Here is a 12,280-nt window from a genome sequence, read left to right on the forward strand (position 1 = left end):
GGACCTAGGTTCGGTTTGGGTTTGGTTTAGTATTTTGGTCCTAATTTATTCGTTTTAAGTCGGATTTGGGCTTATAATATATCGTTGGAAATATTTTTCAAGCCCCATCTAACTACACAATAATTGGACCCAGAATATGGACCCAAATGATCAGGTTTGGACGTTTTTAAGGTTTGGACACGAAATGAATGATTTTGGGTTTAAAGACACGAAATAAATGATTTTGATTTAAAACATTTAAGGAAAGATTGGAAATGGTCAAGGCTAAAGGGAAATTCATGAGACTCTTCAACTCTTTACCTAACTCGATAATCAAAGACGTGAAAAGTACACATCACTGAGTTTGGTTTTTGGGGAAACACAATCAAGTGTCTACAATTGAGTTTTGGGGTTTGTGGTCCCAAATAAAGTATAGGAAAATATTTGTTTATTAGTGATCTCATTTCATATTTAATAACGTGTCAAGTATTTTGAGACAGACCGAAATGGTAACTATATCAAGTATTATGGGACGGAGGGAGTAATTTTTAAAACAAAAATCGACCATAAACCCAGCCCCTTCCACCCACGCCGGCGACCACCAACCAACAACCCACCCCCCGCCAGTGACCCATCCCTTCCCTGCAAGCTAACCCACCGCCCTCCCCCGTCGACGATGACCTACCCCCTTCCCTTTCCCCCATTTCGCCATCTGGTTTTCACCAAAGACCCCTAACCCCTCCCTAAAACCTAAACCCCCTGCACCCTCTCCCTTCCCCACCACGAAACGACCTCCCTTGTTGTTTCTGGGTGGGGGAAAGGGAGGGGGGCTGTTTCGAGGTGGGGGAAGGGAAGTAGGGGATGTGGCAGGGTTAGGGTTTAGGGGAGAGCTTGGAGGATCGCGTCGGCGGGGGAAGGAGGGGCCGGAGTCGCCAACTATAATCTTAATAATACACTTTTTATTATTGTGGTCTATATTTTGCCACATAGGATAGCTTATGGTGATCATTTTTTTACTTAATCACCTTAGAATTTTCAGTGTTAAAAAACTTGATTCATATCTCAACTCTTGTGGACACATATATTAATACATATACAAATTTGACATTACTCGACCTAATCCGTACTAACTAAATCCGACCTAGTAACCCAAATTGACATAGTGTCGACTAAATGACTGGGTGAGTAATAGAACCTTGTTGCTGTACTTGGAGACCAAGCAAAGCAAGCCATATAAATTCTGTTAAACAAAAATAATGAAAATTGAAACATTCCATTAAATTTCCCCTAATTTCTGGTTTCTCCCTCCATTTTCTCCAGAGTTTTTCCAAAATCAAGGGTATGACCACATGACCTTTGTTCAAATGCGTAACCTTCTACTTCGATCTCTCACCCTCAATTCCTATCCACCGCCGATAACTTCGCCGGCGTCGGCGCCGGCAATTTTCTTCAGTTCGAAGCTTTCACCACCGCCTCCGCCGCCGCAGTCGTCATACTCCGCGGGAGCAGTGTCTGATCTTGCCGCCGACGACGACGATGATGAAGACCTCCATATTCCTCCAGTTAGCGTCGTTAAACCTGCTGTAATGCCCACTCTTCTTCAGCCTCGTGTCGTCGTCTTTGACGGCGTTTGTCGTCTCTGTCACACTGGTATTCTCTCTCATATATCTCGCACTTCACCTGGAAAGTTGATGTTTTCTTCAATTTTGGTATTCTATTTTATGTAGTTAAGAAAAATGGAAATGGAATTGTAGTTTAATTCAGAACTTTTAAATTAGTTTTGAATTGAAATTGACGCAATTGCTTGTTCGATTAATTTCTTTTTGATTTGTTATGATGATTATTTTTGGATGTTGGTCCTAATTTTCCCTAGAATTTTCCTTAATGGTGTTTGAAGAGATGAAATTTACTGGTCATTTGTCTAATTACACATTTTCCTTTGTTTCCCCAATTTACTCTTTCTTTATTGCAAATTTAGGTTCTGGTTTTACCTTTTACAATTGATAAGGAGCTGTTATATGTTTTCCGGTATAAGATTAGGCAATGCCCGACAATTAGCAGAATAATAGCTATTTGCGGGTTGTATTGGCTGGTTTGACTGTCAGAATTAAAATGAATTATTTAGACAAAAGGACGGCACTTGATAGAATTGCATAATGTGATGTTACATCCCACAGACTAAGCATCAATGTGTACACTGTACATTTTATAACCAAGTAAGACACTTGGTGACCCGAAACTAATACCATTTCCTATTGAATTATTGACTGTTCTTCTATGCATACATGGGCATTAGGCTTGCTAGAGGGTGACTCGATCTGTAAATTAAACTCAACCCGAGTTCGATAACAAAATTATTCTAACCCCCAAAACAGAATTTGTCAGAATTATTGCTAAAGGTGACCTAAAATCACTTGAACATGGGCTTGCCTCGAAAGGTGACCTAAACCGATCTGATTGGACTTGTTACCCTACTTGAAATCAATGTGACTTGTCTATTTTAGGTGAACTACATAACAGGATTAATGTTCTTGTTCATTTGTTTGCAGGTGTGAAACTGATTATCAAGGCTGATAAGTATGAGAAGATTAAGTTCTGTTGCCTTCAGTCTAAGACTGCTGAACCATATATGGAACTTTGTGGTGTGGAAAGAAAGGATGTGCTTCGCCGCTTTATATTTGTTGAAGGTTTAGGCCAATACCATCAAGCTTCCACAGGTTAGGACCTTCTTCCTGTAGTATATAGCCTTATCTTATAAGATATGAACTATTGATTTATTATTGTACTGGTTCTCTTGTTTAACTAGCCAATAATTTGTCACTTTAATCTCCATTTCGATATGTAGAATTCTTCCTAGTGTTATACGTATACCATCTGTTTCCCGTTCACTCGTTTTTTCTCCAGTTGTGGTTTATTATTAAAAAAAAATTCCTACTTTATCAAATTTCTGCTCTTGGTTGAATTAGATTTATGTAATTATGGTTTGTGGCAACTAGATTTTTGACTTTGAAACAAAGTCTCAAGTCTCAATTGGTCTGTACAACTAGTATAAAAGTAGTCTTCAGAATTTGGGGTTTGAAAACACAAAAGCATGGTAGACCCTTGTATTGTGATGCTATCAGCCTATCAGGTTCTTGTGATTTTGGTGACCAGTTAAAAAGTTTTTAATGTGTCACTTTGGAGATAATATTTGGAGGTGGTCTTCGGTTGAATTTGTAACCTAGTTCTATTGTCTTAATCGCTTTCCGGGGTTGGTGTTTATATTTATCTGCTACTGTAAGCAATGTCAAATAGTGTCCTAACATCGGGGCTTGAATATGTTTGCAGCTGCATTGAAAGTTATGTCATACTTGCCATTTCCCTATTCAGCGCTGAGCTCCCTCTTGGTAATTCCCACTCCAGTAAGGGATGCTGTCTATGATTACATTGCTAAACGACGCTATGACTGGTGCGGAAAGGAGAAGGAATGTCTTGTTTTGAAGGAACCAGGGTTGCTTGAGCGTTTTATTGACAGGGAAGAACTTCTGGAGCGACCTCAGTCAGATATCTAGTTGGGTTTGCATAAAGTAGTTAGTGCCTTATCACTGCACCTTTATACAGTTGTCTTTTTTTTTTCACTTCTTGTTTTAGTTGATTGACTTGTATAAGTTGTAAATAGTGGAATGAAAGGTAGGCCGGCCTACACCACAGCAGAGTTTTTTGTTTGTAAATGAGGTAAAATATCTGAAAGTAACCTAGTGTAAAATGAAATTCTGTTTTTTTAAGTTAGTGACTTTCTGCCTGATTGAGGCAAAATACTATCTCCAGCTTATTAATTTGATCTAGCTTGACTATTAACACCACTCCCAAGTTTCACAAGGCTTTTTAATTTTCATTTATAAATGTTGTATCAACTGTTAAATTTTGCAGGAGAACATCCAACGCGCAATCCTGCATTTAGTTGGTTCATTCTTAAATTGAACAGAGTAACATGATCACTCTTAAAACTTAAAGCATGTGATTTTGTGAGGGGATTGGACAGAATTCTTTATACTGTAAAAAATAATTATAAAAGTGAACATCATAGCTAGTGATTCTAGCTATTGCTAAATGTCATTAAAAAAATAATTACGAAGTATCTGATTTTCCAATTTTTCTCAGATCCTGATGCCTCACCCACAAGCTCTACATTCCATAAGAATAGTATCATATTTCAAATATTCTGATAACAAAGCTATCTCAAAATTTCCTGCCTATAACTATCTCAAATTACTGTACTTTTATTCAGGTCCCAGAGGTCACTATAGTCACTACTCGCATTACTTGCTATTCCCGCTTGTCCATTCCTCCCAGTCTTTGTCTATATTTTTTTGAGCCCACTTAACAGCTATCCGTGCAGCTTGAGGTCCTCCAGGCAGTCCGCGTTCATTCAGAGTATCAGCCATATCAATGAAAGGAATCACTAGCAAAGTACCCGGTCCCCCATATTCTGTGTGCAAGAAGTTATCCAAGATCTGTTGACATTATAAGAAAGCAGTTATTTGCATGAGTACATTATAACTTAAATGAAACTAAAAACACATCATAGGAACTGTTAAACGAGTATTGAAAGTACACAATGTCAGAAACATATAATCCTTCAGAGTCAGGATACATGTGAAACAGGGATTAACAGAAAGAGCTTCTAAGCAAATCCAGTGTTGGAATTCCAGATTGATATTTACTAGGTGTTCATTGCGTATAGCAGGATAACCTTGAGTTATTTTTAACCCCATCTCAGAGGTGCACAAAATCATCCAAACATACTCTATTTCATGTAACCAGAAAACCCCAAAACACCACTATGTATGATACAGATATCTATAAAAACCCAAGATTGGATCTTTAAATTTTAACCTATCTTTGAGAAGTATATATCATCTCTTGGAATCTTGGATAACCAAAGAATTGGGGCATATTTCAGCATCATCGGCCATAGTCTTCTAATAATACTCTACAAGGTATTTCATCAGTCAGATCTCGTGCCTAGATTCTATATTGTTATCTCATACTTTCTGTCTCCATATGGTGCACATCTGGCGAAGATTACAGAAGTACTATATAGTACTTAGCTTGAAATTCCTCTACCATTCTTCCTGTCTTTTAACTATACATAAATATTACATCTTGCAAGTTGCACCGTGTAAAATCTGTAGCAACTGAATCAGATAATGGTTGAACTAGTCACTGAATCAACATCTTCCATAAAGTAAAACAGTAAACTATACAAGCGCACATAAAAGCACAAATTATACATTTACACAAAGACTAATGCCAACGATTCATCCGAAATATTCATCAGCTTGAAATCCTACATATTCACACTTTATGTGTAGCATACAAATTGGAATATAATGATATGATGAAAAAACTTATTGATTGAATACTATAAGTTTCAATCTGCCTCAAGGTTTTGAATAAGAAAATGTATTCACACAGCATGCCTTCACAACAACAAATGACCAAATCTATAACTAATACAAGTAGGTGTTAAAATAGCAACCGCTAACATCATCCTATCCTAAATTAAACACATGTCCTAATGTCATTGAAATTTTTCACTCCAAAACTATATGATATCATCATTTTATGATTTTTATTTTATTTTATTTCTAGTCAGTTATATTATTATTAGTATCAATTTCTGATAATAATTATTTAATTTTTTTTCCTCGCGTATTTCTTTCATCATTCAATTTTTGTATGAGCTCTAAATTTTTTTTAATATTCGATGTATTATTTGTTTTGGATTTTTTTTTGTTTTTAATTTTGGTATGAAAAAATAAACAAATTTAGAAAATTTTATTTGTTCAGATAATCTAGTTATTCTAATATTCTTTCATCCTACTTAAGAGCAGTGTAAATACCTAAAGCATGCTCATTTGTTCCAAATAATCTACAACAATGCCTTAAATTATCTTACAAAATTAAACTACCCAAAATAATCCAAGTAGTCACCCTAAATTACCAAGAAAAATTTTCAATTAATGAACATTCATAATCAATAGCACAAATTTCAACCTTTTTAATCAAAAATAACAGTTTGTTAATTGAGTTAATTACCTCAGTGCAGATTTCTACAACTTCATCCACTTTATCTCCAAAAATATCTTTGTTTGACAACTTCCTCAGTAAATGGGTCTTGAATTTCTCTATCTCCTGTAAACCCCCAATTAAATTAAAGAAAATAAGACAACAGTTAACATAAAAATACAACCAAAAATAAAAACTCGAAGTGTTTAAAGAAGTTACAGTATCAGCAAATTCAGGAATTGGGTCAGGGAATTTGTACTCAGCTGCCTTGCAAATTAGTTGTGTAGAGGAATGAAGTTTTTTGTGTAATGGGAAATTCCATGGTTGCTTTGAGTTGGGTGTACAATTTTTAGAGAAATTAAGAGTTTTGGGTAAACTTGAAGAATTAAAAGTAGCGGAAGTAATGAAGAATGAGGAATTTTCTATTGCAAATGTTGAAAGAGTAGGAGCAAGGCTCCAAGCCATTTTGTTGGTTTTGCGCCTTATCTGCTAACTCTCCATATAAAATACAAATATACGACTAGATGAACTTCTTGCATCACCCTTAGCCCTAACCAACGAGTCCTTTCAGAAGTTACGGTATTTAAGTGTATTACTACTCGAGAAAATACACATATTGATTAGGGGATTTTTATCCACCAATCACCGTCTGACGAGTGGACCAACCAGGTTCCGCCACGTGTCCTTCACGTAGGCCAATAGGACCTGCCACGTGTCAATCACAGATACGTCCTCTACGGACCAATCGAGACACGTCACGTGTCCACCCATGCTAAATGGGAAAACCGGCCAACAAGGCCCAATCCTGTTTAGAGGCCCAGTCAGCCCTAGGTTTACCCTAAACCTAGAGAGTGGCACGCTTCTCAAGACTATAAATACTTAATTAATCCTCATTAAAGAGAGAAGAGCAATTAATTACTCTCACCTGGAGAAGTCTGAACACATTGATCACTTCTTCCCTAGAGGAACCAGATCTTCCCCCTTTAATTTCCGCACTTTACTCCTCAAACAAGTACTAACTTGACCGTTGGAGGCGGAGCTCCCAAGAGTCTCCGTTATTTTGCAGGTACAGGCGGCCGGTTCCAGTCTCGGTGTTGTAACTCTCCCGCAGGACATCAGAAAACCCCGAAACATTTTGGCGCCGTCTGTGGGGAGAGTACTTCTGAGATGGCATCCACGTTTGTACCGACTTTTGAAGAGAGGCGTCCCCTAGACGACCCTCAAGTCCAGTCGGACCATGATACTGACCATGAACTTGAAGTTGAAGCTCACACAACTCCAGACGGGACCCTAAGGGCCCGACATACCCGTCAGACCGAAAGGAGGGAACGGGAACATTTTCAAACTGTAAGCGAGCCAACAGGCATACCGCCTGTTCGGCAGCAGGCGACTGATGGTTCTGCTCCCGTCACAAGGAACGAACTCATGACCTTCATGAGGGACTTCAAGGGAGAAATTCAAGAGTTGCTTAATAAGAAGCCTGTTCCGGCCAAGGAACAGTCGGCTAAGAAACCTTCCACCTCAGGCAAGAGGAAGCCGGTTCAAGGGCGAGAGGGAACTCCTCATCCTAAATCCAGGAAGTGGGAGCCGCCTGCCCTTGACCTCACGAACTACCGTTTCCCTACTCCAGGAAATAGGAAACCTGTTCGTCACATTCAGGCGGACGGGTCGAAGAAAACATACACAGACGCTCGTCTGCTGTTAGAACAGAAGAAGAGTGACCGACTGTCAGAGTCGGCCTCTACTTCAAATTTTCAAGAAAGTTTACAAAATACCTCGATGAGGCATACCCAGTCGTATCATGAGAGTCAGTCAGGCGGCACCCCCCGTCAGTCAGGCTTTCATAGCGACCAGGCGGTACCAAACCTACCGTTTGTACCACAGCAACAGTATTTTATGCAGCCACCTCCGTTTGGTGGACACGCAGCTAAAAATGTCCAACCTTTGGACTGGCAGCTACGGTTGCTTAGACTTGGTGAACAGCCGTCGGCCTTCTCCAAGGAAATCACTGAAGCCGCTCAGCCGACCAAAGTGAAAAATGTGTTAGTAGGCGCCTATGATGGCACTACTCACCCAGAAGATCATCTGATGGCATTCTCCAACCTAATGTACCTACAAGGGTTGGATGATCCCACTTGGTGCAAGTGTTTTCCAGCGACTCTCAAAGGAATTGCACAGCAATGGTTCGGCAACCTGCCGACTGGTTGTGTAAACAACTTCAGGACGCTTGCTTACTTGTTCACCTCCAACTTCGCCATGAACATCCCTGCGAAGAAAACGACCCTTGATTTGGGAACAATTCAGCAGGGCGAGAAGGAGGGGCTTCGTTCTTACATCAGGCGGTTTAACCTGATGAGAATACAGATTCAAGGGTTACCGGATGAGGTAGCTTATACTGACTTTTTCAGGGGTCTCAAAGACGGGTCGACCTTCAAATTTGATCTGGTTCGAAAGAGGGTGGCGACTCTTCAGGAGGCTTTGATTGAAGCAGAAGCCTATATACAGGCAACTGATCTTTGTAGTACAGTGAAACAGTCGGACGGGAAAAAGTTCGACAGAAAAGAAGGACGACAGATACAGTCGTCAAACAAAGAAAAGAAGAGAAAAGAGGTCTGGGCGGCTGATTCCTCTAAACAGCCGGCCCTGAAGAAGAAAAAAGAATTCAAACCATACTCCCCAAAGTATGCGTTTAGCAAGGATACCCAAACTATCCTAAAAGAAATCAAGGGACGGATCTCTATTGAGAAGCCGGTCCCCATGAAGGGTTCTGCAAGCAACCGGAACCAAGATAAATTCTGTGATTATCATGAAGACGTTGGTCATCACACCAGCAAATGCATCAGTCTCATGCGGTATCTGGACCGCCTGGCTGAGCAAGGTGATCTTGACACTTATGTCAAGAAATCTACGGGGAACACTTCCTCAAAAAAGCAGTCGGCCAAAAAGAATCAACAGGCGGACAGCTCTGATACAGATGATGCAGTCGTCTACACTATTGCAGGCGGCTTCGCAGGAGGAGGTCCCACTATTAGGGGCAACAAAGACAATATCAGGCGGCTAGATGTAAATTCTGTTCACCCAGAACAACCCTCCAAAAATTCATTTCCTGAGATTGTCATTACTGAAGAAGATCTAGGAGGGATCAGGGGGCCGCATGACGACCCTATCGTCATTGAATGTAAAGTGGCCAATCAAAGAGTTGGCCGAATTCTAATAGATACTGGAAGCTCCTCAGATCTTATCAGTAGCAGATGTCTATCAAAATTGAAGTACAAAACTGACTGTATACATCCGGCCTCCCACCCTTTAGTAGGGTTTGGAGGAGGAGTCGTCCACCCTGTAGGACGAGTAGATCTACCAATCCGCCTGGGTGAAAAAGGGGAAGGACGACACATGGTAGTCCGGTTCCTGGTGGTAGAAGAACTCTCGGCCTACAACATGATTCTGGGACGACCAACCCTGAATAATTCCAAGGCTGTAATAATCCCATCTCTTATGTTGCTCAAGTTTGAGAGGGACAATGGAACAGTCGGCTCCCTAAGGGGAGATCAGAGGATGGCACGAGAGTGCTATCTCTCGGATGTCAAGCCCACTGTTATGGCCGCTGGGTCCAGTGGAGGAAAGATTGACAATGTCAAGGACAATGCGCCTGATCAAGAAGCAGGCGGCAAGAAAAGAAAGGCATCCCAGATGGGGGCAGCAAGAAAAGATAAAAAATAGCAATCATTGGCAAAGGAGCGGTCGGGTGAATTCCGCCCTCAGCCGGCTGGTGAGCATACGGACCTAATCTTAGATGTCTCGCGTCCTGACAGAACAGTCAAAGTTGGGACGACTGCTCTAGGGGTCCTAGGTGATGACTTTCACAATCTGTTGAAAGAATACAAGGACATCTTTGCATTCGAAGTCCATGAAATGCCAGGCATTAGTCCTGAGCTGGCGGTACATAAACTGGCCGTGGATCCGAAAAAGAAGCCGGTACGGCAAAAGAAGCGGAACCATGGCGAAGAAAGAAGTCAGGCAGCAGCCGACGAAGTTAAAAAATTACTTGATGCAGGGTTCATTCGGCAATGTTACTTCCCAGGCTGGGTTGCAAATGTGGTTCTTGTTAAAAAGCCGAATGGTACCTGGCGAATGTGTGTAGACTACACAGACTTGAATAAGGCGTGCCCCAAAGACAGTTACCCTCTGCCTAAAATTGATAGCCTGGTCGACTCAACAGCCGGCCATGCTTTGATGAGATTTATGGACGCCTACTCTGGTTTCCATCAAATTCCTTTATGGAAGAAAGATCAGGAGAAGACGGCCTTCGTCACTGATCAGGGGTTATACTGTTACACGGTCATGCCGTTTGGTCTTAAGAATGCCCCGGCCACCTTCCAACGTATGATAAACACTGTGTTCTTTGATCAAATTGGGAGAAATGTCGAGGCATATATTGATGATATGATTGTCAAGACTAAACTTCAGAAAGATCATCTGTCGGACCTCCGTGAAACTTTCGCCACACTCAGGCGGCACCATGTCATGCTCAATCCCAAGAAATGTGTATTTGGAGTTGAGTCTGGGAAATTTCTCGGATTCCTTATCAATCAGAGAGGAATAGAGGCGAACCCTGAAAAGGTGCAGGCGGTCATTGACATGCAGTCGCCTCGTACCATCCGAGAGGTTCAGAAGTTAACAGGTTGTCTGGCGGCCTTAGGAAGATTTCTAAGCCGATCAGGCGACAAATGCCTATACTTTTTCCAGGCAATCAAGAAAAAGGCGAGGTTTGAATGGGGGACGGATGCTGAGGCCGCCTTCCAGAAATTGAAAATTCACTTGCATTCCTTGCCGAGGCTGGTCAGCCCTTTGCCCAAAGAAGTACTCTACATGTACCTGGCCGTCTCTGATCATGCGTTAAGCGCTGTTCTCCTTGCTGAGAGAGACGGTTGTCAGCTCCCGGTCTACTTTGTCAGTCACGTACTGAAAAATGCCGAGTTGAGGTATCCCCTAGTGGAGAAATTTGGTCTTGCACTCTTCATGGCTGTTAAAAAATTGAAGCCCTACTTTTTGGCACATGCAGTCGTCGTGTATACAGACCAACCTATCAAGCGGCCACTGACCATCATGGAGTCGTCAGGCCGAATGATCAAATGGGCCATCGAAATACAGAGCCTCGAAGTTACATTTGAGCCTAGAAAAGCAGTGAAGGGGCAAGCCTTTGCTGATTTTATTGTTGAGATGACTCGTCCTCCTGACTCTCAAGTTCCAGACCAAGTCTGGAAGGTATATGTGGACGGAAGCTCTACTTCAAATGGTTGTGGAGCAGGCGTCATATGTCAGTCGCCAGAGGGCGACAGGTACGAGTATGCTTTACGCTTCAGTTTTCAGGCTTCAAACAATGAGGCAGAATATGAAGCTTTACTAGCTGGAATCCGCATGTGCAAGGCGGCAGGGGCAAGAAAAATAGACGCCTGTTCCGATTCACAATTAATAGTGAGTCAGTACAATGGCGAATACGAAGCGACCCATCCGGCCATGATCAAGTATTTACAGGCGGTCTGTCAAGCAGTCGGCTCCCTTGAGGATTTCCATCTGATCCAAGTGCCGAGATCAGAAAACAACCAGGCGGATGCACTGTCAAAATTAGCATCATCCGCCTCCTCTGATACTCCTCGAACTGTTTTTTGGGAAGTAATGAAGAAGAGAAGCATCGAGGAAAACCCTATTGGAATCCTAGACAGAAGCTCAATCTGGATGGATCCAATCAGGGCATATCTGACAAACGGTACCCTGCCGGATGATCATCAACAGGCGGCAGTGCTGAAAAGACGAGCCACCAATTTTGAAATTATAAAGGGAGAACTTCACAAAAGGGGGTACCTACAACCCTTCTTAAAGTGCGTTACTCCAGAAAAGGGGCGAGAGATACTAGACGATCTCCACTCTGGATACTGTGCTTCACACATAGGTGGAAGGACGCTTGCTCAAAGGGCAAGGCGGCAGGGCTACTTCTGGCCTACTTTGGAAGCAGATGCAATGGAGATGGTGAAAAAATGTGACAGGTGCCAAAGGTTTGGCAAACTAATTCACCGTCCGGCTACTGACCTCACTACCATTCGCAGCCCACTACCGTTTGCTAAGTGGGGCATGGACATTCTGGGTCCATATACGCCTGCTACAGGCGGCAGGAGGTACATACTTGTTGCCGTTGACTACTTCACTAAATGGGTAGAGGCGGAGGCGGTAAAGGGAATCAAGACGAAAGATG

At 41.8% G+C, this 12,280-nt stretch overlaps 2 protein-coding genes across 2 annotated transcripts; one reads left to right on the forward strand and one right to left on the reverse strand.

Annotated features, from left to right (window-relative positions):
- The first annotated feature begins 1,208 nt into the window (after positions 1–1,208).
- Positions 1,209–3,821, forward strand: LOC110713019 (uncharacterized protein YuxK-like). Its single transcript, XM_021891485.1, has 3 exons — positions 1,209–1,629; positions 2,529–2,696; positions 3,307–3,821. The coding sequence occupies exons 1-3, from the start codon at positions 1,329–1,331 to the stop codon at positions 3,528–3,530; spliced, it is 693 nt and encodes a 230-aa protein (XP_021747177.1). The 5' UTR covers positions 1,209–1,328; the 3' UTR covers positions 3,531–3,821.
- A 203-nt stretch (positions 3,822–4,024) lies between these two features.
- On the reverse strand, positions 4,025–6,586 carry LOC110713056 (protein PLASTID REDOX INSENSITIVE 2-like). Its single transcript, XM_021891521.1, has 3 exons — positions 6,250–6,586; positions 6,061–6,156; positions 4,025–4,472 (listed from the first exon to the last, which is right to left on the reverse strand). The coding sequence occupies exons 1-3, from the start codon at positions 6,493–6,495 to the stop codon at positions 4,278–4,280; spliced, it is 537 nt and encodes a 178-aa protein (XP_021747213.1). The 5' UTR covers positions 6,496–6,586; the 3' UTR covers positions 4,025–4,277.
- Positions 6,587–12,280: the final 5,694 nt, after the last annotated feature.

Source organism: Chenopodium quinoa, unplaced genomic scaffold (assembly GCF_001683475.1).
Source record: "Chenopodium quinoa cultivar QQ74 unplaced genomic scaffold, ASM168347v1, whole genome shotgun sequence".
In the NCBI taxonomy this organism is placed as follows: domain Eukaryota; kingdom Viridiplantae; phylum Streptophyta; class Magnoliopsida; order Caryophyllales; family Amaranthaceae; genus Chenopodium; species Chenopodium quinoa.